At 41.4% G+C, this 25,098-nt stretch overlaps 1 protein-coding gene across 3 annotated transcripts in view; it reads right to left on the bottom strand.

The window, feature by feature from the left end:
* FREM1 (FRAS1 related extracellular matrix 1) overlaps positions 1-25,098 on the bottom strand; it is a 77,730-nt gene that overhangs the window by 13,792 nt on the left and 38,840 nt on the right. The window contains exons 20-33 of one of the 3 annotated variants that reach the window (XM_063321569.1): positions 24,690-24,918; positions 22,982-23,126; positions 19,546-19,687; positions 17,955-18,150; positions 16,934-17,198; positions 11,822-12,236; positions 10,358-10,559; positions 9,737-9,881; positions 7,420-7,549; positions 5,982-6,054; positions 2,910-3,059; positions 1,435-1,673; positions 668-715; positions 209-391 (exon numbers count right to left, since the gene is read on the bottom strand). In XM_063321569.1, coding sequence (XP_063177639.1) covers positions 209-391; positions 668-715; positions 1,435-1,673; positions 2,910-3,059; positions 5,982-6,054; positions 7,420-7,549; positions 9,737-9,881; positions 10,358-10,559; positions 11,822-12,236; positions 16,934-17,198; positions 17,955-18,150; positions 19,546-19,687; positions 22,982-23,126; positions 24,690-24,918 — 2,562 coding nt within the window. Of the gene's footprint in view, positions 1-208; positions 392-667; positions 716-1,434; positions 1,674-2,909; positions 3,060-5,981; positions 6,055-7,419; positions 7,550-9,736; positions 9,882-10,357; positions 10,560-11,821; positions 12,290-16,933; positions 17,199-17,954; positions 18,151-19,545; positions 19,688-22,981; positions 23,127-24,689; positions 24,919-25,098 lie in introns of those variants that run through there. The other 2 variants (XM_063321571.1, XM_063321570.1) reach the window with 2 other exon arrangements.

The following is a 25,098-nucleotide window of genomic DNA, read 5'->3' as shown; positions in this document are numbered from 1 at the left end:
TGAAATAGATTAAATGGCTCTTATATTAAAATTTTATGACATGAAAACTCTTCAAGGGCTGAGTTGTTAATTTGTCTGTGTATTGGTTAAACTCAGCTTTGGAGTGGGAAGGGTTAGGTGGCAGATCTCAGAGGTGTTAAACCATTTTGGAAAACAGCATGACTGAAAACAGATGGTGAAAATGCCTATGAAACAAAAGGTCTCCTACCTGATGTCTTGAGCTTGCTTCAGATGCCAGTTCTGCCTTATCAGCTTGTGGGATTTCTGTCTTCCTGGAGGAGACGACATTTATCTGTGGTTCTGCTTGGCTAATTACTGACACTTGAGCCTTCTTGTTTGCTTTAGCTGATGAGGTGTCATCCTCTATTTTGAGTGATACCATCCCATGATACTTCATTTTACAGTATCGCATGCACACAGGCAGAACAGGAGAGGGAAAAGAGAGGGTTAGCCCATACAAGCAACTCTTAAATAAACTCCACAAAAAAAAAAAGGCATTGTAATACAAATTGTTGCAAATCAAGGGGAAGTGACACCAAAGAAAAAGAAAGATACATAGGAAAATAAAGTATTGGTCATAATGAATTATTAACAGTGATAAGCCTGGAAAGAACAGAATCGGAAAGAAATCATAGAAATGCCTGAACAATACTCGTAACACCCTTACTTTGAAAACCACATCAGTTCCATTTCTAAATACAGATGAAGGATGAACCTGAAAAAGGTAGAATAGCAGAATGAGGTGGGCATATTTATGCATTATAGAAAAAAAAAAGAATTGATGCAAGATTTACCACACGACCTAGGTTACAAATCATGCAGAACGTATCTTGGGTTTAGTTCTTTCTCTTTCAGAATGGAAACTGATCACCTCTGAAAACAGCTGTTAAAAATCACACATTACAAGTGTGTTTATAAACAGCTTCCATTAACTTGTAAGATCACAATAGCAGAATGTTACTAAACCACCTAGTTAAACCGATGTAGCTTAAGCAGGGAAAGGAATGGGCAAGTTTTAATTAACTCTTCCCTATTTAAGCTAACAGTATGTTCAGCTTCACAACTTCAGGACCAGATGCACAGCTTCTATACATTGGCCTGGCTCTAGTGACTTCTTTCTTCTAGCTGACCCGTAATTTAGACAAGATTAGAAACTGCATAATTGCTGAAGTTGCTCGATGCATGTTTCCTCCCACAACTCTGTTTTATTTCCTTTCTTGCATATACAGATATTCAAAATCAGGAATTTTAATTTTTTTTTTCCTCCCTAGTATTCTTAAATAGTTCTCAGGTCTGATTCAAAGCAAACTCAGGTAGATTATGGTTATTGTATGGTCAGGAAGGATCACTACAAAAATATGACAACTGAATGAAGACATCAAATCCCAGTGATTTCACAAATTGGTCCATCACCGCATTACAGAAATGTCTTACTATTCTGCCATTTCCAGTCACTTTCAGCCTGGTCCTTGACTGATTCGCCAAGCTGTGTTCCTGCCGTGGGTCCTCTCCATGCTCTCTCATCCCTTTGGAAGGAGGCGGTGGGATCCCTTCCAAGGGAGCATTGCCAGGCCTGGGAGGTGATGGGGAGCCCGAGGAAACTGGAAACAGCGTGCCTCTCCCCGAGAAGTCCTGCTTGCTTTGGCCAGAAGAATGGGAATAGCTGCACTGACCTGAAAGCATAAAAAATGGCAGATGGTCAGTTCTAACTGTGTGAGCAGATAACTGGTCACGTTGACATGGGCACATAAATAGCTTATCATTAGAAGCTGGATGATTCTTTCCCCTGATGGCGTTGATTTGTTGTTCATTCAGTCGTCCTCATTTGCAGGGTTTGCTGTGACTATGACTGCAACTACTACCTGTGTACGTACGCTTTTATATGAAAAAGCGTCTACCCACAGATCAAAATCTGCCACAGATCATCTGCCTACCCACAGATCAGAATTTCAGTCAAGGATCTGCTGAAAATACCTGTTTTCATGCATAGATTGGGTTTGAAGTGCTGGTTTTTTGGTCATGGATAGACAGGTATCTTTAAATAATATTGGTGATACTTCCATTACGCCCAGACAATTTTCTCTTCAGAAATCCAGAACAATCTTTTTCCTACAAACTAGTTGCATCCATTAATTCCTAGTTTACATTATGAATGTTACAGTGAAAACAGATCTGAAATTTTAAAAGGAATTTTTGTAAAATGAAGCCTAATTCATTGCAACACAGGTATTTAAAATACTGTTTCACTAAGGACCAGAGGAAAAAAACACTCTTCAGGTTTCAGAGGACCCAGCTACTTTGCTAGTTATTTGCATTTTTGTACAGTTGCTTCCTTTTTGGTGTGATTTTAGGCACACCACATTTGATCCCTGAAAAACACAATAATAATGCAGACATAAAAGCCTAATCTCTGTAGTGATCACTGCTGTGTGCTGTAATGTTACGAACTGCGTTTGTTAAGCATTAGAAAATGTATTTCTTAAGAGCTGGGTTTAGTTGTTAGGTTCCTTTTTTTTTCTTTTTTTTTTGAGAGGAAAATAAATCTCTTCCAGAGATGTATAACAACTGTTCTACAATAACTGGGAAAAAAATTCTAATGGACGTAAAAAACATTTTTTTCCCACTTAAATAAATGAGAACTGAACTCGTGTTGTTATGAAAAGTGGTTTCTTTCCTTGAACCCTTCTCATTTTGTACTTGTTGCTTTCTCCATGCTGTGTTTCCTAAGAGGATGAATATGGCTGTGTGAGAGTATAAAGGGTCTGCAACTGTCAAGCCTGTTTTCTCTAAAAAGAAATTAAGCATTTTGATCTGAAGGTGAGCGTTAGGAACTACTTGTGGTTGAAAATAAGCAGCTACTCAGCCAAGATTGTCCCACCTTCTTAATGATGAAGATCAAAAGAGAATACCTCCTTTTGAGTCCAAAATTTTCACTACAGCTTTTGTCCGGGTGCCAAGAACGGCATTCACAGGGGAGTTCAGAACTACTTCAAAGACTTCATCATCTTCCTCTAATCCATCATAGGTAATTGCTATGTTCCACGTCTTGGTTGACATTCCTAACAGAAATAAACATTTTAATTACTTTTTAAGTGCTATTTCAATCAATCAGGGTGCCGAAGAAATATATTAATTAACCTGTCTGCAGCTAGAATGGAGTAGCTGGCGTATGCTATTGTGCTCCTACCAACCGGCTGGACTCCTGCTGTTCTCCCAAATAACACGAAGTTCGAATTTGTTCCTGGGCAATGATGATTCAGTTCAAGTGCATACATTGTAACAAAAACCTGCTGTAGATGTGGGAAATGACACTACAATACATAGATTTCAGACTTCCATTGCAATTTTTTAAAGAAAATGTATCATGTGCTATTTATCTTGAAATCTTAATTTTAGAGACAGAACAGTTATTTAAAATACCTGCAAATGGATCAAAGACTATGTTAGATTCAAGTACACCCTTTTAGGCAGATTTTATACTTGGTTAGAAAATTTTTACTAGGTTTCTTGCCTTTACTGGGTAACTTCAGTCTTGCATTGTGGGGAATGAGAAAAGATCATTCCAAGATAAAGGACTAGGCTGGTTATTACCTGAAAGGCTACAAAATTCGTTGAGGAAAGTCAGAGGCAGCAGGACAGAAACAGATCTCAACGTGCACGTTGCTGTCAACAGAACATCTTGGGAACGGTTTCTGCATCACAAAGTGCTAACATCCAAAATGATTATCAAAGCTACATGCGCAACATTGTCAAAAAAATACCTATGTCCTTATGGCACTTCATATAACCTCTATTTCCTTGCTCCTTTCTGGTATGAATCCTCTAGCCAAGAGAAGCTGTCAGTACAGAGCCATAAACTTGGACAGGATCTTCCTCTGCTCCTTTCCACTACAGTTTATCGATTGCAGTCTAATGTGCCAATCTGCCCAGCCAATTAGCATAGTTGAGGTTTGTTTTTAAAACAAACCTATCAGCCTTACTAAATAATTAATAAATACGACTAATGAATATGTATCACACATCTTGAATTCCGAGCTAAGAAACCGATGCCTTGAATGTATATAGTTTGGAGGGTCCTTCCCTAAGGGTAAGCCTAAGCAAAGGACTTCTGAAGAGTCAAAAAAGACCATGTGAGGGAGCTCAACTGGCTTAACTGAGAAGCTGGCCAGAAAGGGGGAACAGTGTGCATCTCCCCTGTCCACCTTCACAGTTACTTTTCACGTGGCTTACCACCATAATCAGAAAGACAATAGCAGTTACTCCAAATTGTCCATGCTTGGAGAATCTGCATGGACCAGCAGAAAAGGAAAATTCTAGGAAAGGGTCTTGCACTAAAAACCTCTTTGCAATGATCTCTAGCCACTTCCGTTCAGAGGATGGTAAGCTTGACTGCATAGAGGAAAGAGAGCTGGAATCCTGGGCAGCGCAGTATGAAGGACTTGTTACACTGATTTCTCAAATCTTTCTTCCATCTTCTAATTTAAAACTAAAAAACGACAAAAATCTAACGCTAGATAAAGGGTTTCAGAGAGTGGCTCAGTGGTTCCAGAGGGTTCATGTGTGTTACAGAAACACTGGGAATTAGGGTAAATTTCCACATTTACACCCAGTTGGGTTTTTTTTACTGCTGTCTGCTGGGTTCCCTCCCTTATCCACCTCTGAAAACCAGCCTGCACTTGCTCATTCTACACCTTTACATAAAATTTGCCTTTGTCAAGATGGACTGTAGTGGCACATTTCCAAAATAACCAGATTTGTGACTCTAACCGAACTTAAAACTATGAGTTTTCCTATAGAATAGACAAACAAGGCTGGGGTATATATGAGTTCATCCACGGGATGCAGTGATACATATTCTCTGTAGCATGCAATGCCTTTTATTTAATTTAAAAAGAAAAAAAAAAAAAAAAGCTAAGTCCTAAAGTAAAAATGCCCAGGCTTTGGCTGGAACTGACTTCTTATACTCCTCATACCTGTTTTTCAAATGCAGGTAACCACTTAGCCTAGTTCTTGCCATCAAATACATGCCATTTATTTCAGCCTTTCACAGATGATGTATTTTGTCTCCTCTGTAGTCACTGTGACTTTCTGCCATTGAAATCTTACTGCTGGCAGTCTCGGGATAACCTCTGCTGGCACTGCAGGCAACATCCTGGGAGGCCTCAGCAGACCCTATTTTCTAATCTCAAATAAATCCTGGACTATGCCAACAGGATGTGTTCCAAAATGCCTCACACCTGCATATTTTGAAAGTGATTTGGAAGTGATTTTGATAGCAAATGGGTTTTCATTCCCAGATAATCTATTTATATGGGCAAAAACAAGTTTTTCAGGTGAAGCTGAATTTCTGAATGGCAAATTGTGAAAGTCTCACATTTTTTCCCTAGACCCAGGGAGATACCCAAAGCATAATAATAAATTGTGCAGAACAGAGGAAGCTTTTTTTCAGTATCTTCACATTTGTATTCATTTTTACTATTGATTTCCCCCAGCAAAAAAAAAAAAAAATTAAAAAAACTAAGCTCCTTTTGATAATACAGTTACTATCATTTCTTGCTGTTTACAGCCTCAGCCAAGGTCAGACTGCTGTTAAGATTACAGTGCAAGCAGAGATGAGGTCCAACAGTTTTCAGGTTCTTTTGCACCTTTCTGGTCTTGGATACATTGCATAATTTAAGATGTACTCAGTTTTGTCTAAATTTGACCAGCGTCCTGGTCAAATCTTTAAAGCATCTCACAGCTCAGCTCAGGGTGAGTCCTCCCCAGCCGAGCTGTGAGGAGATTAGGAGACATCATTTCAGCACTTTTGATATTTTAAATGATGTAAAGGGACTATATGCCATCTCATCCTAAGTAATAAGGATACTAATTCAAAAAGGAAGCACACTGGCCTTCCAGAAAATAAGCCCAAGTGTATTTAATCCTGTTCAGCTCTTCTAGCTACAGAAACATTTAAAATTATTCAGTGCACTCGTTCATACCTGGATCAAACTGAACAAGCTTGGAGGGAGTCACTGTAAAGTCTTTTCCCAGCATAGCAGATATTTCATTGACCTGAGAAGAAATCAAACAATAAATGCCACGCTGTGACATATTTCACCAAACCGCTACATTCTGCAGTGTGCTGAAGCTACTGTGTGCCTCTCCATGGAGTCTCAAAAAGGCATGCCAACCCATACATGTGCTTAGGCTGACAAAAGAAGATAAAGGCCTAAAGAGTGAACCTTGTGATGTGCAACTGCCATTCTGTCCTTGCTCATTGTTTAATTCTCATAATCAAAAAAATTTGGTCATCTTAAAATTTTGCCTCATCCCCTCTCAGATTGCTACTTGACATCACCATATAACACTGCTGTTCACTGTGCCTGGGGACCCAGCCATACCTGGGGACATCATGGCATCCCGAAAGAGCAGCAGCAGCCTGGCCACATTTGCCCATTTAGCCCTTTTTTGAGGTCTTGGAAGAAGCATTTGTGCACAGAGCTGTCTGTCGTCCCCAAAGACTCATTGGGATAGGCATGAACATAAGAAAGTACGGGGACTCCAGCGACTCCCTGAATTTTCACAGGAGACCGGCAGAGGACAGCAGCTTCCACACTGCGTTCTTGATGCTGGGATCAATTTCACTGGTCTTTTTTATCCAAGTGACAACCAGAGTAGAGCCACTGGAGTCCATGAAGGACAGGGCAGGATGGCCTCTGATGAAGTCAATAGCAAAATTTCCAATGACTTCAGTGGAAGAAAAATCAAAACTATGTTTCCAGTAAGGGCTATAATCCTGAGAAACCGTGAGGGAAACTTTTAGTATTTTTCTAACAAGGGGGGCTGGTAAAATCCTGGAATTTCCATTTTACAAGGAAAGATAAAATTTATAAAGGCAAGTTGCACGCAATTATGATCTGCAGCTTTCAGTCTAATTTTTCTGACGTAAGACTGAAAATACAGGATGTTCCTTGGGCTATTTCCTAGCTGATGGCAGCTGATGCAGAAATGGGGGAGGCTGCCGTGACTGGGGAGTTGAAGCTCCTGGGCTCCTCCAGCCTAAGCAGGGAAATGAGAAGTCCCGTGGCCCCAGGTTGCCCAAAGCCTGGATTTTAAAGTGGCAAACCCTGGAAACCCAGCTTCTGAGCACAGCGACAGAGGAAACTGCCTGCTCTGTCACAGGAGGTCATCAAAACTGAAATACTGCTCCAGAACATTCCAGTTTTGGTTAATCAGCATTTACATTTAAAAATCAGAAAGTTTTGTCAGAAATTTTTCAACCATCTGTGCTAGCGAGGAGAATGTCCCGCTAAATCTGTTTTGAATTGCATGGCTTCTTTGCTGATTGCTGAAATACCTTTTAAGTCTGAGGAAGAAGTTAACGGGCTTTGCTACTTATTGTTAAGTTTCCAGTTAGGAGCTTGGCTTTAACTTTACCTTGACGGCAATAAAGGCGGACTCCGCGGAGTGTCCTGCCCTGGTGATTTTCAGAGACACTACTCCCACGCTCTCACATACTTCATATTCAGTCTGTTGCATTTCAATCCGAGACCACCGTAGCTCCAGCCTGTGGGAGGGAAGGGAAAGCCCCTGTGAAGCAACTCCACCTCCCCTGCTGCCCCCCACCCCCTGCTGTGCAGGTTCAGTGAGGAGACATTTCTCTCCTGAACGCTGATTTAGCCAATACACATACTGAGTCTTTGTTTCCGAATCAACATATCTGTGTTTTGATTTGGCTGATTAGAAAGAGCTAGAGGTGGTTAATAAATCTTCTGGTTGAGCCCTGGTCTACCCCAAACCAAGCCTCAACCTTGTTTCAGAACCAGAGGGGTTCTGCAGCAACTTTGAGAGGAGCAGAGTTTGCCCCTAACACCAAATAGGCCAAGACAAGCTATCACTGTTTATTCCTGGTTTCCTTTATCCTTGTAGTTTTATTTTAAACTCATTCCCCTGTATCTTCCCACCTTCCTTCATCTATCCTGTGACGCTCCTCCTCTAGCGTACAGGGCATGCTCCAGGACTTCACCGCCTCTGCACAAGTGCCCTCCCCACTCCCTTTACTCTAACACTCTGTGTACTTTGCTCTTCAGCCATACAAGTGGCTGAGTCATTGTCTCATACGCTGAATTTTAGAACTGTTGATACGGGATGTGACCAAACCTTGGAGGATTGCATGCTGCACAGGATAGATGATCACCTTTTTAAAAGCTGTGATAAAAATTAGTGAGAGACAGAGAGGAATGGAAGAGAGCAAAAAGAAGGAAAATCAGCTGTGGTACTTACAAAACAATTCAAACTTTTCTAAAACAAACTTTTAGACCTTTCAGGGTTGACTAGCTCTAACACTAGTGGAAGTTTCCTCCTGTCCTCCAACGTCTTCTGATACTCATGGTGTGGGCAACCCATTTAGCAGCTGATTTGCTCTCTTTTTCGTACAGAGGATGCGTGTGCCAGATATAGTCCAGCAGCATTCAGATAAAAGCTGGGATTCAATTTTAATAATATCAACATGCAAATCAAACTTGCGTTTTGAACCAATGAGCATTAAGTGATAAATTTTTTAAAAGAAAAATCTCAAAAGCTTTTAAATCCAATATTAAAAATACTATTTTTTCTTAAAAGCCAAATTATCCTTTGTTCCGAGGTCCAGCACATCTAACAGATGAATTCGACTTCTCTGAAACTCCTGCTTTCCATACAAAAAGTGGCATCTCTTCGTAAAGCTCTGACGTTACGCGTTGCACTTTATGCACAAGAACCCACGCTTTCCCACCAGGAGCGAAAGCGGCAGCGTTTTGACGGTGTTTTTACTGCCAGTGCCCCTGCGAGGCGGCACGGGGCGGCCGGGGCTGGCTGCCTGCAGATGTGCTTGTCTGTGGGGACATCTTTTGGCACAGCTCATAACTGCCGAATCGCTGTCGCTGCCCTGTCCCCGTCCTCGGACGGAAGCCCTCTGCTCCTTTTCCCTCCCCACGAGTCCTGGTTTGCGAGTAGCCAGTTTAGCCCAGGAAAACAGCGTTGGTTATTATTCTCAGTTACTGCAGATTATAAAGTGGTTGAACATTCAGCCCTTATTTTCAGAAATAAATAGAAATGTTGCCCCTGCTGTAGAGCTGCTCCCACTTCTGGCTTTTATCATCAAAGCACAGTTCGGATAATACCCCAGTCTCTAAATTTTGTACATTAGGCTTACCATGTGTCACAAGGAAATCCTGGTAATACACCTAGTATAAATTTTGGTAGTGGATGACAAAGAACACGCTGTGTGCCCTCCACCTTCTTTCAGTTCAGGGCGTTTTTGCAGAAGGATGGCCCTCATGTAGCTTTTACTGCTTGAGAGCATCCCCTCCATTGTGATCTCAAGCTTGTGAAAAAAGCATTGCCATCAGCACAGGGCAAGAGTGACCTCCAGCTGCAGGACCATGTACATGAAGCAACAGTCCTGTCCCTCAGCACCCAGTATCTCAGGTCTCCAAATGCCCAGCTCCCACTTAGAGTAAACTCCATTATGTTTTTCTGTGAGGCCCTGCAGGCCCTCAAGAACTGTTCCACAGCCTGACCTGGAGCTAGCCCTTTGTACTTCACCTCCCTGAGGGGAAGAAACCTTCTCTACGCTTCAACAAAAGAAATGTCACAGTTTGAGTCATAGCTATGTTCACATCGGCACGGCTTCAAGCCCAGCATGTTCATTCACCCCAGGGGAGAGCATGCACTACAACACACTACACCACGCACTGCCGAGGGTCCCGGTCACCTTTGGGGCACTGCAGAGTTTCCACTGGCATCTGTGACTTGAAACTCCAAATTGTCTGAATTCACCTCCTGCGATGGATTGATGACATACAGTATGATTTTGTTGTTTAAATCCTTTTGGGTAAACCCTTCTTGAATAAATCCACCTGGGAAAGAAGAGAAACGTTCAGGTGAATCAAAAGCCTCTTAATAAGAATCACATAGCTCATACGGAATGTTTTCAACTTTTCTTTTTATTGGACACTTAGAAAATTTGAACTTACAGAAATTTGGTTTTAGCTATAAAACAGCAACATCCCAGCTCGTTATAAGCCCCAGCCAATTTCTTCCCATGTGACCTGTTTATCAAATGGCCAAGTTCAATATTCATCTTTTTTTTTTTCTTGACACAAATAAAAAATAGTTTCTCAACAGCAGCTATTAACAATCATCTCAAACTCTTTGAGGATTCATGATGAACATGAGTTTCAGGCGTTAGTGTAAAAACTTTCTTACTACATTCAAAGCTTGCCCAAATTTTGCTAAGAAATTTTGGTTTCCTCTATCGAGCAAACATTAACAAGATAGGTTGTGGAATCTGGCCTGGTACATCCCGAAATACAGAGATTACACAAGACAGCACCTGTTGTTATATTTTCCAGGTAGCCATAATGAGGACCTCGTAAGATCTTAAAAAATATTTTGTCATCTTCTGTATTGGGGTCAGATGCCTTCAGGGACCTGGCGGTAATATAGATCCCATAATTGCCATTCTTCAGCAGTTCCACATCAGAAAAACAACGGAGATGAATAATTTTTGGTGCCACTTTGTCCAAATGATCCACCTAAATCAAAGTTAGACAAAGGTATATTCATTTTACAGCATCAGGATATTCTCTGTCTTACTTTTGCTAAAAGCACAGTAGCCTGCTCATGACGGCAATAGCCACTTTGACTCGCAGTCTGCTCCGGAAGAAGTCTGATCTCCAGTTAAGTACTACTTCCCATGGTTCCAGGCCCAGATTGCCCAGTTGCTTGCTGCATTCAGCGGGATGCAGCAAACACTGGGGAGGGCAGCATAAACTCTGTGCATCTCTGCCCTGTTGACTCACATTCCCCTTCTTCTTTTTGATGTAATTTTCTTCATAGCAAATGAAGACTCCAGCAAAGGTTTCTCTCACCTCTGCTTTACAATAACAAGCATGGAAACCTAAGGTTTATGATAATCACAGTCATAGACCTGGTCTCCTCGAATCCGTGCCACCTTTCACAACTTTTGATGAATCTTCTGGCACTCAGCAACAGCTGTTGCTATTTCTCTATCTCTCATCTTCTGTTGAAATGGCACTCCTTGCTCATCATATAGCTTCAAACTTTGTCATCAGGAAAAGTTAGGAGTCTCTTTGTTAGTATCAGTGTTTTGAAACATACAGAATTTTGACATACAATGCAACCAGGTGTACTTTGCATACTGAAACATGCCAGACAGATACATACAAGAAGTCACAGCAGAGGTGTCTGAGCCTATGACACGGTGGAAAGAATGTGGAAATGAGGGAAACGGGATGTAAACAGAAAGATACTAGTAAAGGAAGGAAGAATCAGAGCAGGCATCTTACAAAGACTCCCAGAAGGAAGAATCTGTCCTGTTGTGGGAGCGAAGTGGCTGTAATTTGAGATTGCTGTGACATGAAGATCAACAGTCATCCCAGCATCCCTCACGTGCAAATCAGCGGGTCAGGTACCAAGTGGGAAGGGTGAGCAGCAGGAAGCTCATTCCTCCCCATAGCTGGGCTCAACTTTAGCAAGCGTAAGTACAGCAGCACTATATACTGGCCTATATTTATATAAGCAGGATGTCTGTCTTCTCTTAAATGCAGCCTCTCTCTTTGCACTCTGTAAAATCCTTTGCCTAAGTAACGCATTGTGACAAGTAGTTAATTCTCCAGGTTAATTATTCATGGAACACAGAAAGGAAACATTTTAGCTGATAAATATCTCAGTTAAATTATAAACTGCAGCAAGCACCAGTTCTCATGAAAATTACTACATTTTCCACCTTATCATGCTATATGTCTCTTTTAAGTAGGCCTGTGGTCACACTTGCCTGAATGGTGAATGCCACTGGCTCGCTCTGCACCCTGCCATTCACGATGAAGCCTTGATTAGTCCTATCTGTTGCAACAAATGTAAATCTGTCAATCTGGGAATCCCCACCTCGGTGCTTGTACGCAACATCCCTGTTGTCCACATCTTGCTGGGTGAAATTGTACTGCAGTAGCACAGCCCCTCGATAATAGAGATGACCGTACTGGGGGAGCTGAGCCAAGAGGAAGGTAAGGTTTTCTTTGGCAGTGTCTGGGTCTGAAAGCTGCAGGACATCAGGAGAAAGGAGTGCCATAGCGCCTTCCACTAGTCTTAACCCTGCGTTCCTAGACAGTGTGGGCAAAGCTTGGTCGACTGCCTCCAAGGAGATCATGAATGTCCCATGCTTAGTCCTCAGTCCATTGCTGATGACGAATCTGGCAAAGAGAGGCAAGGTAGTCTTCAGCATGTGTTCTTGATTCACCATGTACTGAAATGAAATGATAATACACACCTTTACTACAGGACTTGCCTGTGTTGATACTGCAAAAGTAGTAGAGATGGTTTGAACTCAAACCCAGACTGTGGGTGAGGTGGATACATAACTTAAAAACCTCAAAACAGAGGGGCAGGTATATGGCAAGAGTTACAGTGCATCTTCAGGAATCTGAGCAGATGCCAGAGGGATGGCTTTAAGGATGTACCCATCAGTCTCAGCAGTGATTAACAGAGCCAGACTAACCTTCTTGCTCACATACAGATGGAGCAGATCTAAAATGACGGGCTGGCTGGGGGGCTTATTGCACCCTCCGGCATACATACACCAGTTTGTATGCATCCTTAAGTATATCTTCGCTTGGTTACCTGGCAGTGGCAACTGCCAGTGAAAGTGCTGGCTTTGGCTACAGCTTACGGAAAGAGGTGTGTAAAATGCCTACACAATGTTTTTTTCTGTTCACTTGTACAAGCCTTTTGTACCCAATAGCCTCAAAACTATCTAAAAAAGCAAGCTGGAAAAAGACCCATCCTCATCTCACTTTATGGGTTTGTTTAGGTACTAACTGTGTCTGTAAATTTCTGTATATTCAGAGGAACTGATTTATGTTTCTTCACAAAACTCAAGCAAGATTTCACTGAAATACTAAGATTCTGTGGGAGATATCAAACAGAACTATCCAAGTTGCTAGGGTAATTTTAAAAATTTAGGTGTCCATACCATGTATTTATCAAAGGGTCAGATCTGTAAAGTTCTTATTCCATGCTGGGCATTTCTAGCAGCATCGTTTCTTAGAGTTCTCTCTCAGCCAGTAATATTTCTTTAGATATATTAAAGAGTACTAAATTATGCTCTATTTCTTTAGATATACTAAAGAATACTAAATTATGCTCTACAGTTAATTTTCCTTTCCTAAACAAGAGAAGGATAAAGGTGCCCAAGGCTGGAGAGAAAATCTATTGGAAACCTACCAACTTGGGATGGGCTTCTGTCATACAAATGATAGCATATTCTGCAGAAATTTATTATCAAATTTAGTTATGGGTAAAAATAAAGAGAAAAACAGTCTTTTAGCCTCCAAAATTCATCCTAGCTTTCTTTGCCAAGATTATTACTTAAGTAATTTTTGTGAAAGCAATTACATTGCATATTGTCATGCCTGTAACAAAAACTTTGAGATTATATGACACTAAAAACTGCTTTGAAATGTCTCATGATCTTTCATGTCATATCACCATATTGTACGTAAGAGTCACCTTTCTTTCTACACAAGTTTCTTTGGTTATGCTGCATAGTACATGCAGAAGCATCATGGAGAGTGGTTTTCACCCAGGTTAGTTCTGCCTGCGCCAGAACAGAGTCTGCTTTGCAAAGAAATTTGGCTGTGGTGGACTATTCACATTCCCTGACCTTTCTTTTTCTCCCACCCTCCAATGCCCAGTGCTTTGAATTGCACATACAGCTGCACTTACGCAGTTGATCTTGTATGGGACAGTATCATGGCATGGTTGTTTCAGATAATATGAGGGCCAGCCTAGCTGGCTTCTTTCCACCTAGCAGGCTTCTACCATACATAAGTGAAATGGGGACTGGTTGACATTTAGATTATCTGCCTCCTCTTGCTCTCTTGACTGCAGACCTCAGCGAAGTATTTAAATAATTACAAGGTCAGAACCTGGCCTGTTGTTGCGTGCCTTGAATGTAAGTGACTTTCAGTAGGTCATGGAGTAGCGTACTGTGTCACACAGACTGTCCATCTAAAACTCCTCACTGCCTTCACCAATGCTAGATGATTAGGGCTTGATCAACTTGTAAACTGGCAGTATGCCATGAAACAGATGGGAATGAGCATAGGCAGACCAGGGACTATATAGCAGTTAGAAATATGTTTACTGAGGATAGTATTCCCAGCTGGGAACCTAGAGACATCTGTCTGCGCTGACCTAATGCTATTGTGCCAATGGTAAAAGGGTTGTGCTATTAGTATCTAACTGAAATCAAATAAAAAACTGGAATAATGATGATTAATACTATGCTAAGGGAAAAAAAAAAGGCAAAATGTTCAGCCAAGACCTTATCCGTCTCTCAAAAAGTCTGGAAGATTGCAGCGTAAGTGAGTTTCCTCTGGTTCTTGTGATGGCTGTAAAATCATTTGGATGATGTGTCAAACAATACTTAAGTGAAAGACTTAAATAATTCAGTTCTTGAAACTGATGATTCTTCCAGTCTTCTGCAGAATACCAGATAGGAGCAAACCTCCTGGTTATATACATCATACTGACGTTTATGATGCAAATGTCATACACCACTTGATTTCACAGGTGATGAAGCTGCCTGTGTCCAAGACGTCCTTTTTTCTTGCACTTTGGGAGATTTTGGTTGTTGTTTATTTCTGGTTTATGGCTGTTTCATCTTTCCCTTAGGAATGGAGAGCAGCCAATATTCTCCTCACTCTGATGAAATTTAGGGGACAACTCTCAGGCACAGTTAGGAGGACATGTTGCATGGTTTGATTTCACCATTACCAACATTTCATGCTTTCTGCAGTTTGATGGCAACAGAGTTGGCTGTAGGACCTACCATCTGTCATGGCATTTAAAAGATAAAAATGGAATCATAAATAGTGCCAGCTCATTACAAAATCGAGCCAGCGTGTCAAAATGGAGGACATTAGCATGTTCTTCTAGTATCCTGCTGCCAGCATCTGATGTCAGGTTGCTAATCACTTGAAGTCATCTGTCCAAACAAGCACTGCCAAATCTTTCTTCCGGGCCAGCAGCACCAAACAATACAGGCAAATTTATGTCTGAAGAAAGTACTTCAGTGGAAAGTAAAAATCTGATCAATTAATCCCCCCCCCCAATAATTACCCATATAATTAATGTAACCATTCCTTGTTTAAATATAACAATATTCTGCCACAATATTTATACATCTACACAAAACCAAATTCTTCTCCAAATTATAACATCAAGAAAGATCAATTATTGTGATTAAAATAGTTAGTGAATATCAATATTTATTAAAGCATCATAACCTTACTTTTATAAGGCTAACTTTCTAGATTTGTTCTAAGCCATTGGCCTAAACAGGAGACATTGGGTTTATCCACACACAGTTTCCCTAGAATTGTTTGGTCTGCTTTCATTAGCGCGGTATAGAAACCATACTGATGCGAGTAACTCCTACACTGCCTAACCTAGGGTTGGCATGACTGCAGCTTTAGTCGTCTAAGCTAATCTAGTTTTGGTCATAGAGTTTCACGACGGAGAAACATAAAGCCAGAGAATATTTGTTCACTTTTTGTGTTATGACCGCAAATGCATCAGACAAGCCTCCTAACTAGAATTTTCACCACATTGAATTTAGTGGAAGAGATAGTTTAAAATGTTTCAGCCGAGGAAAGGCCCAAAATTACTTTTGCTTTATCGCTAGATAATGTCACCTGGGCTGTCCCGGTGTCATAGGGCAGTTCATTTGATGCCTTCATGCCCTGCTTGCTTGACTTCCCCGCAAAAAAGCTCTCAAACTGCATGACTCAACATGTCCTTGAATCTTCATCATGTATAATGGAAAATGTTGTTCAGATCAGGAGTCTATTTATAATAGACTGTAAAAAGGGGTCTTTTCTGAATTTCAGCTCTTGAGAGCTAAATTCTTCATTTTTGTTAGTCACAAATGAAAAAACAATAAGCTTTTATTTTTGTGTGGAACATTTGAATTTTACAGAAAGTCTGTTTTCTGTCAAAAGCTATTTTCAGAGGAAATTGCCAATGCTAGCAAGAAGTTAGTGTTCTTCCTTTAAAATATGAATTTCCTGAATTTGCTCTCTTTTACAAAACTGTTCCCGAGACTTTGATGAAGAACACATCTGTTCTGTCTTTACCTGATGATAGCTTATTACACCTTTCTACTCAATAGCCAAGGGAGGTTCATTTAAGAACAAAATAAGGAAATATTCACTTTAGGAGTGCACTTAGTCTAAGCTGGTCTGAGACGAAGGTTCAGAGCCAGGTGAAAGTAAATTTAAATATCACTAGGCTAGTGAACTGGGCCTATAGGTAATCTGGTTTTCCCCAAAAACTCCAATCGTCTACACGAATTTCTGAGCTATTGTGGTGTCAGAATAGGTAAGTGGACTGGTTTTCAGTATGTTCAAGAAGTACTTACGGATTCAAAAAAGCCTGGAACCAAATGAATATGATAAATAAGAATAGACAAGAAAGCAGTTATTTAATACCTGGATGGACCAGTTTTACCACATCCAGCTGTAGCAAGACACCAAAGGAAAATTCCACAAAGTATGTCATTAGTCCTTCTCCCCTATTAAGTCTTAACAGCTGTGCATGTTTGGGTGCTATAACAATATTGAAGCTAGTATCATTAAGTGAATGTGGCTCTGGCTACAGTTTCAGCATCAATTAGAAAATGCGTTTATTACCAAAGCAGTCACAACTGTGTGTATTATAGCAGAAATATCCTTGCTATATAAATATTGAGAATTCCCACGGAGCTTCCACCTCTTTTTAATAATTTGTTTGGGGGAGGGGGGGGGTGTTTTGTATTGTATTATGGGGGCTTTTTAATACCCAAGAAATCCAAGGGGAAAATTTTTGTGGGTGAAGTGTTATGCCTTACCTGAATGCATCTTCAGGAACAACTGCTTTAGTGTTGTGAACATAGCAGACTATCTGTCTTGCTACATCCATTTGACTGAAGCTCGTAATGGGGATGCCAGGATAGCTGACATATTCTATTTGCCCGTACTGGGGTGGGGAGGTTATCACATAGAGGAGTTCCTCTGGCTTGTCAGTACCATCCAGTGCAAGGAGGACATTGGTTGTAATGTAGCCCCGATCCCCTTTTGTCACTCTAAGAGGCTTTCTGAAAACAGCAATGTCTCCTGCAGGGTAGACAAAACAATGCTGAAATAGTTATATTGAATTGTAAGTTGATGTCTTATGCATTACTTAGCCACGTGCAAGTCATCACCACTAGAAAAAAACATAGGACTGTAGGGAAATTCAGGCTGGAAGGGACTTTGGGATGTCTCTAGTCCAACGTTCTGCTCAAAGCAGTGTCCACCATGAGATCAGGCATAACCAGGTTGCTCAGGGCTTTATCCCATCAGGGCCTGAAAACTCCCAAGGATGGAGACAGCACAACCTGTCTGGACCCTTGTTCCAATCTTAGCAGTGTCAGGTTAACTTGGTCTAATTTGGTTTCTAATAGGGATGCAATAAAGGAAGAGAGACTGTAAGACTAGAGCATAAACCTGGAAGACAGAGCTGTTCTTGAACAGTATTTTGCCTACCTTCTTACATTCTTGCCATTTTTCCGTGCTTTGATTTACTCAGACATAAAGCTAGTTTCAGAAGGATATCTTCAACTCTATTTTAAAACTAGCTGTGAGTCCTGGGAGGCAAGGTGCAACGCATTGCCTTAGGCAGAGCCTTTCCAAATCCCAGGACCACTTCTTCACCAGTGGGAACATCAGGGCTCTGGCCAGCAGTGAAGTCCAAGCAGACAGACTTTTGCGGTCTGCAGGGAGACTTGCCAAGGGCCTACATAGTGCTCAGGGAAGGATCAGGACATGTACTCAGATCATCTTTGTTTCAGAAACAGGCAGTGTAAAATGTCAAGTCTGGGAGGTCTTTACCCTTTTCCATGTCCTTGATATTTATGTAGAAGTCCACAGCTGGTGATCTGTTGTACCCATCCCACAGATAAAATGTGAAGCTGTCTTGGTTCTTGGATCCTATAGCTCCTGTATGGACGTATCTCACAAGGTTCATATCCAGTTCTTCCTGAGTGCACTTCATTCCAGTTTGGATAGTCGTCCAGCCTTGGCCTACCTAGAAAGAATAAACATCCTTCACTAAACAGTCTCCCATGCATCCTCCCCAGTTAATTGCTTTTATTTGCAGTTACGCAGACTGTTAGTGGCAGCTACCTGCCTCCCCTTCTAAGCTATAGACTTTTTCCTCATAGTATGTTTTGAAGGGCAGTAAATAGCTGGAGTTGTTCCCAAGCAGCTATAAAGCTGGAGAAGATATAGTGATCGTGAATAAAATGGAGTAAATGGAGTTTAGCCACTTTTACTCCAGGAAATACATTTCTGCACGCTTCTCAATGAGACAACAACAAGATGAAAATGAAATGGTTCCTGACCCAGCTTATGTTTTCTATTTCTCAATTTCACAAAGCTGCTCTTGGTTCTATCCAAAACCATACCTAAAGGGATATCAGAAATGATAACCTGTGAGGAAGTTCAGAGAAGCACAGAAATTCAGAGCCTCAGAGGTCCTCTGGTGGAAAAATGTTAATTGCCCAATAAAATTTCCTGCTTTTCAGAAGATAGCATAGTAGTCTATATTGGACTGATCTGTGTGTTTGACATTTAGCCTGCAGTAACACTGCCGGTGCAAACTGGCTTTGGAGATAGGTTATCAAAGACAGAGCAGGTTATCAAATACATGTGGATACCCTACATGCTCAAACTGTCAGACTCCAGCCAGTAGCTGTCTCTCGTCCCAGTGCATGGGACCCGCTTAATTCACAAGTCTCACGTGATCCACAAATTCTTGCAGGGATGCAGTACTGAAATACTTTCCAGCCTCACAGGTCTTAGAAACTGATTTATTTTTTTTTTTCTATTATATATGTGTGCAAGTAAAAAGAGACCTTTTTTCTATCTTTGTTCCTGTAGCTTATCTTTGGTCAATAGATGGTCATCTTTCCTTCCATTTGTAGTATTATTTTCTGTCTTTCCTCTTGCTATATCCTTTTCCATCTTCTTCCTTTTTTCCCTTCCTTCCCCCCATATTGGTCTTCTAACTCATGATTTCTTACTCACCCTTTCATAGACATCTCTCTCCATTCTTTCCAAACCCTGAAGTAACTGAAGTAATGGCTTACATGTCACTTTTTTTTGATCAAGGACTTCCTCCCCTCCCCCTCCCAGCTTTGACAGTTGATTTTCCCCCTCCATGGGCTGATTCTCCCAGCATCTCTCTCCATTGTCACCTCAGATATCTGCCATGTTTTTCACCCTCCTTCTCCTCCTGTTGATGATCTTTTGCCTTTAGTGTCAAAGCCTCTGGGACAGCATCATTGTTTGGTTCAAACACTCTTCCACAATTAAACTGGCCACAGCCGTCTACTTCAAAACATGACAGATGAACTTCATTCTAACCTAAACAGACAGAGTTCTTTGCATGCCTGTTTTTTGTTGAAGTACAAAGACTAACCTTGAGCTGAAGCTGACCATTTTCTGGAAGTCTTTCAAATAAGTAGTAAATTCTCTCCCTGGGGGTATCTTTATCTTTCGCTGACAGAACAGCACTAGAAATTATTCGAGCTTCACCCATGTTCACCTCTAAATCATCCTTCCTGCAAAAAATTAGAAGTCATGTATTGATGCAATAAAAGAAAAGTAACCTTTCCAACATATAATTTCTCTGCCAGGAATATGGATTACCCAGATGCTGACAGAAATGATAACTGCAGAAAGAATGGAAGGAGGGTGCCTATTTCTGTTGAAAACAGAAAAAAAAAAGCAAACAGAGTAGACCCCCTTCTCCTTACGATGGTGAAAAACAACAAAGCAGATACCTACAACAACCTGGGATTTACCACGTCTGTCTTCTTTCCCTGGGCCCTATTCCAATTACCTTCATACAATTTATAAGAAGAGGACAGTGTAAACCAATAGGCTGTATTATATGTTCCTGCTACTATAGACCATAGTAATACTGGTTCTAATTAACTGATCATTGAATAGAGAAAAGACTGCCTTTCAAATGACTAGGTTGTCACTGCTAACCTTAATCCTTAATAAGAGACACTACCAATACCTAACTGGCTTCTTCTCTATGCTCCCCATTGCAGAATATTCCTGGGCTCTTGATTCATATGAGTACGTTAAGGCCACCTTTTCCTTGTCAGAAATGGCCATCACTAGCCACAAATAAGATTTGAGGCAGCTCTGTGGGAAAAAATTCCACATAGTTTGAAATTCATGAGGAATCTTGATGATGATTCTCCAGGATGATTCTCATGTTATGTCTCCTCTGTTTCCGTTCTCAGCTAGTAACCATCCTCCGGTGTGCCTCTGCACACCCTACTTCATGATTTTGCTGTTAGCAGTCCTACGTTTTCACAGTGTAGCACCCAAACAGTATTATTAGACTATACGAAAGTTTCAAGGAGACTGGGGAGGATTCAGCATATTCAGTCGCCCCAGGGATGGGACCTGCTCAAGCTAATCTGCCCAGGGGCCACAGAGCAGGCTGGGAAACGACAGACTCCTTAGGCATTTGGGCAGCTACGCTCTGGCAGGATGCAACTGGGCATGTGCAAGCCATGCCATTTTAAAGGCCAAATACAGATAGATTTTTACAAGAATTGCTAAAGGCACATTCTTCATATAACAGGCCTTTCCTCTGCCAAGCTTAAGAGCCTGCTCCAAAGCAGAGCAACAATTGAGATTTCCAAAGAAGTAGTTGTCACAATTGCTTAGGGATTTTGCAAAATACGTTTATTATTCTCAGAAAGAGTGGATATTTTTTCCTGAAGTTTCATATTCAAACTGATATGGATATGAAGCATAGAAATTTCGTGTTTTGGCAAAATGAGAAGCAAAGAAAATGGAGTCATATGACAAAGTATATCAAGTCATATTAATGACAGATCAAGCAACCTTAACGATTTGCTCATACCAGCAATAATTGTTCAGGGACTATGCAAACAGAAAGAGCAGGTGTGTGACCCAAGTACTGTATGAGCTAGGAAGAGAAGATTCAAACAACAAAAAAAATGAAGATAAACACATTTAGCTACACCTTGGATGCTGTCTAATCCCAACTTGTTTTTCTGTGTAGTAGTTATCTGGTTAAGTCCGTCTAGCACCCACACATCTCATCTTAAGAAGAAGCTTTCAAGGGGAATGTGTGAGGGCCTTACATTCCCCAAGGGCATTCCTTGCTACAGGACGCAATCCAAGAGGTGACAGATTGAGTTTTTGGCAATCACTGTGAATGAGAGCCAGCCAAAAACATCCCATCCCAGATTCTTCAGTCTGTTGACCATAGCTAATGGAGATGAGAACTGGAACTCCCTGGGATGGAAAGGTGCCCCCACATTAAAACGTGAGAACAAGCTTACAGGTATTGTCAGATGTCCACCTTTAAAACCCTACAGTGGCATAAGGGAGCTCCTACCCCACAGCAAAGATGTGGTGACTGAATGTGGCAGCTAAATCACTTCAGTTCCAAACTAGACATGTTTCCTGGTTAACCGCTGGCAGCATACTGCATCTCAGTGGAAGAGTAACAGGCAGAAAGCACTAGTTTCTTATAACGAAATAGCTATTTTGCAAGTAGATGGCTCACGATGTGCTGCAGTTCACCACAGGAATGGTGAATAGTGGGATCTAACATCGCCAGACAAGGCAGCAACAGTTTCTGGATCCAGTTGGCCAAAGGTAAAAAGTTCTTGCACTCCATCATCTTCCTTCAGAGAGAATGGGTGGGAAATGACATAGCAATCTTACCATGTGGGGAACAAATAGGCAATTATCAGCAATTATCAGTACCTGGTATGAATACATAAACTATACCCTTTATTCTAACTAAAAATGGAATTTCTCTCTTGTTAAGCATTATGTGGTCCTTGATAATCTTTCAACTGTAAAGCTAACATTTGTTAATGCAGGAAGCTCTACATGATAAACAAAACATTCAGAATTCTCTGCAATGGGAAATGTAGGTCTGATCTGAAGGCAGGCCAAATACCCCGAGGGATCAGAAATTCCCACTTCAGTGGCAGCCTGTTTAACAGGCTGTGAGTTGTTTCTGAAATGCAAACTTTAGAGGTTCGGAGCTATACCCCCAAAGCCTTCAGGCCCCCAGCTCCCCATCTGCCTGCCTGGGAGCAGCCAGCACGACAGAGACCCTGATGCTCTGTGGCAGGTCGTCTGCTAAAAAATGGAGATCCCCAGGGACAAGCTCCTCATTAAAATGTCCAGGGGATTTGGCTCTCTCGCAGCCAGCTGCCTGTCTGCAAATGGCCATTTATGACCATGTCTAATTCCCTTATGACGCCTAGTTTTGGACTGTAAGGAAAGTTAGTGTGTGCCTTTTCAGAAGTTGAATTATGGGTGAGCAATAGAGTTTTTTTAGCAGAAAAGAAGACAATCTTTAACCTGAAAGGCTGTGCCTTGGGAGGCAAGGAGGCATCAACCTTGTGGATTCTCTCATGCCGAAATTCAGAGCTGCTCTCAGAGAGGTGTTTTAGACAGGCGGTTGCCCCAGGGAAGGGGAAAGCAAAGTGACTGCACTCAATACCATGGTACACAGTGGCCAGCAGAGGTGTGCAAAAGTCACAGTTCTCTGGCAAACATCTTGAAGTAAGTTGTGAAAGACAAAATAAGCACGTTCCCCACTCCCCCTTTCTTTTTCCCTATTCTTTTAATACTGAGCAGCATTAACGCATGGCCTACTTTCACTATAAATGGTTTTATTAAACAGGCTGACAGAGACCCACATGGAAACATCTGTATTGACATTGATCTGTGACTAGTTATGGCATCCTCTCCCCATCAGTCACGGATTTGCTGTTTTGATCACTTTTGGATCATTTTGTCTGAACTCATCCCTCTGTCAGAAACAGGAACATGTGGCTTACTTGCTCAGCACTGGTTTCTCGTCATTAACTGGAATGACCTTTACTGAAATGGTTCTGAGGACTTTGTGTTTCCCATCTGATAGCTGGATTTTAAAGCTGTCAGTGAGGTTTTCCGAATTGTCGTGCATGTACATCAGCTTCATTCCTATGCAGGGGATGGGGGGGAAGAAAAATAAGAGAGAGAAAGCGAAATTGAAAGAAAAATAAATCTGACTCCTGCAAAAATCTCTGGTATCATTTCACTCTGCTTCCATCACCCCTCTTCCATCTCCCCTCCCCATATGCCCTGGTCACAGCAAGCTTGTTTCAGCTACCAGAAGACGAGCTTGGTGAGCCACTGCTGTTCATTAATCTAACAACATAGTATTGATTCAAAGACACCAGCCTGACCTGAGCAAGGAGTGACTCCCTTCACAAAAGGGTCTCTGTCAGTCTGAAAAAGGCACATTTCTTCTCCTCTCCTCATCCCAATTCATTTTAACAGTGATCATATAAAGGGTGAGACTATCAGGCAACACTTTTCTGTGTCAGGAGGACACAGGACAGCTGGCCTTGTGGCTATGACCATGGACAATCAGAAGATCTGGGCTGGAGGTGGCTCGGTCACCGTGGTGGACAGGAAAAGAGAAAAGCCAAGCAATTGGAAGACAGTCAGAATCAGGACTTGGAAAAGCTGACGAATTTGAGGTGGGGACATGATATTTCTGAAGGTTCATGTTAGAGAGAAAAATCTTTCCTCAGGTTTTGAGGGTTGAACTGCACCTGAGTGGCAGGATTGAATTCATGTCCCTCTTTATATTGATAGATCACATCCTTCACTAAATGGGCACAGTCTGAAAGAATCCACCATGCTCTTGGCAGTGTTAAATATACTTTTTGATTACAGGTACTTGAAAGAGCTTTGCTGCTTCAAAGCAGGTTAACTGATCATGCTAAGCTATAGACCCCAGTTCATACCTTTATCATTAGGTGTATATACATATATATATATATATAGCAGCCTTCTGATATATTAAGGGGGCTTATAGGAAAGGTGGACAGAGACTTTTTACTAATGCCTTTAGTGACAGGACAAAGGGCAAGGGTTTTAAACTGAAAGAGGGTAAGTTAGATTGGACATAAGGAAAAAATGTTTTACAATAAGGGTGGTGAGGCACTGGAACAGGTTGCCCAGGGAAGCTGTGTATGCCCTGTGCCTGGAAGTGTTACAGGCCAGGCTGGATGGGGCTTTGAGCAGCCTGGTCTAGTGGGAGGTGTCCAGCTCATGGCAGGGGGGTTGGACTAGATGACCCTTAAAGGCCCCTTCCAACCCAAACTGTTCTATGATTTTATGATCATTTAGAGCAATATTTAACCCCATGATCAGTTAATGTGTTTTAAAATCAGTCTCTCTGTTCTAGGTGCTGTCAAATATTTTGAAATCTGTTTGCTGATGCGTTAAAATATTCCCTTTGTTTTTTCAGGGCAGATGTCCTCCCTAGTCATATTACTACCCTTTCTGACATCTAGGCCTCTCAGGGTGATTTTATTGACAGTTGCTAAAAACAATATATAACATTAGCATTAAATAGGTTCACTTCTATGCCTAAACATTGTCTGGGAAATACACATACAACAAGTGAATAAATAAGTGGTGAAGGTTTCTTACTGTGCCCCCTTGCCTCATTAAAGAAATGAAAGACTGAGGTAAGAAGAATGCTGCACCTACCGTTCTTCAGTAGCTCCATGGAAAAGTCATGAACAAGCAACCCATGGCTGTGGTGGTTGTGGTTAATTAACTGTTTATAGTGTAGAATATCATTGCCATGAATTCCATTAATAAGGAATCCGTGCGAGGGCCTCTGCACAACCCCAAATACCAAACGGTCTTGAGGCACATCCAGATCAACTGCATTGATAACAGAGAGATCCAGCTCTTTCATCTGCCCTTCTTGAACCTGAACATGAAAGAAAAAAATGTCCCATTCCTTTATATACAAAGAAATTATAGAATTTTAGCATGGTTTCCTAAGCAGGGTATTTTTGTGTATATCTCTTTGTTTCCTCTACCCCTTCCCCAATAGCTTTGGAACCAGCTACTGATTTCAAGCAGTTTGAGAGACAAACAGTAGTAAATA

Source organism: Chroicocephalus ridibundus, chromosome Z, assembly GCF_963924245.1.
Source record: "Chroicocephalus ridibundus chromosome Z, bChrRid1.1, whole genome shotgun sequence".
Lineage (NCBI taxonomy): Eukaryota > Metazoa > Chordata > Aves > Charadriiformes > Laridae > Chroicocephalus > Chroicocephalus ridibundus.
Note: the sequence above shows the minus strand (reverse complement) of the source record. Positions and strands in the feature narration are given on the sequence as shown.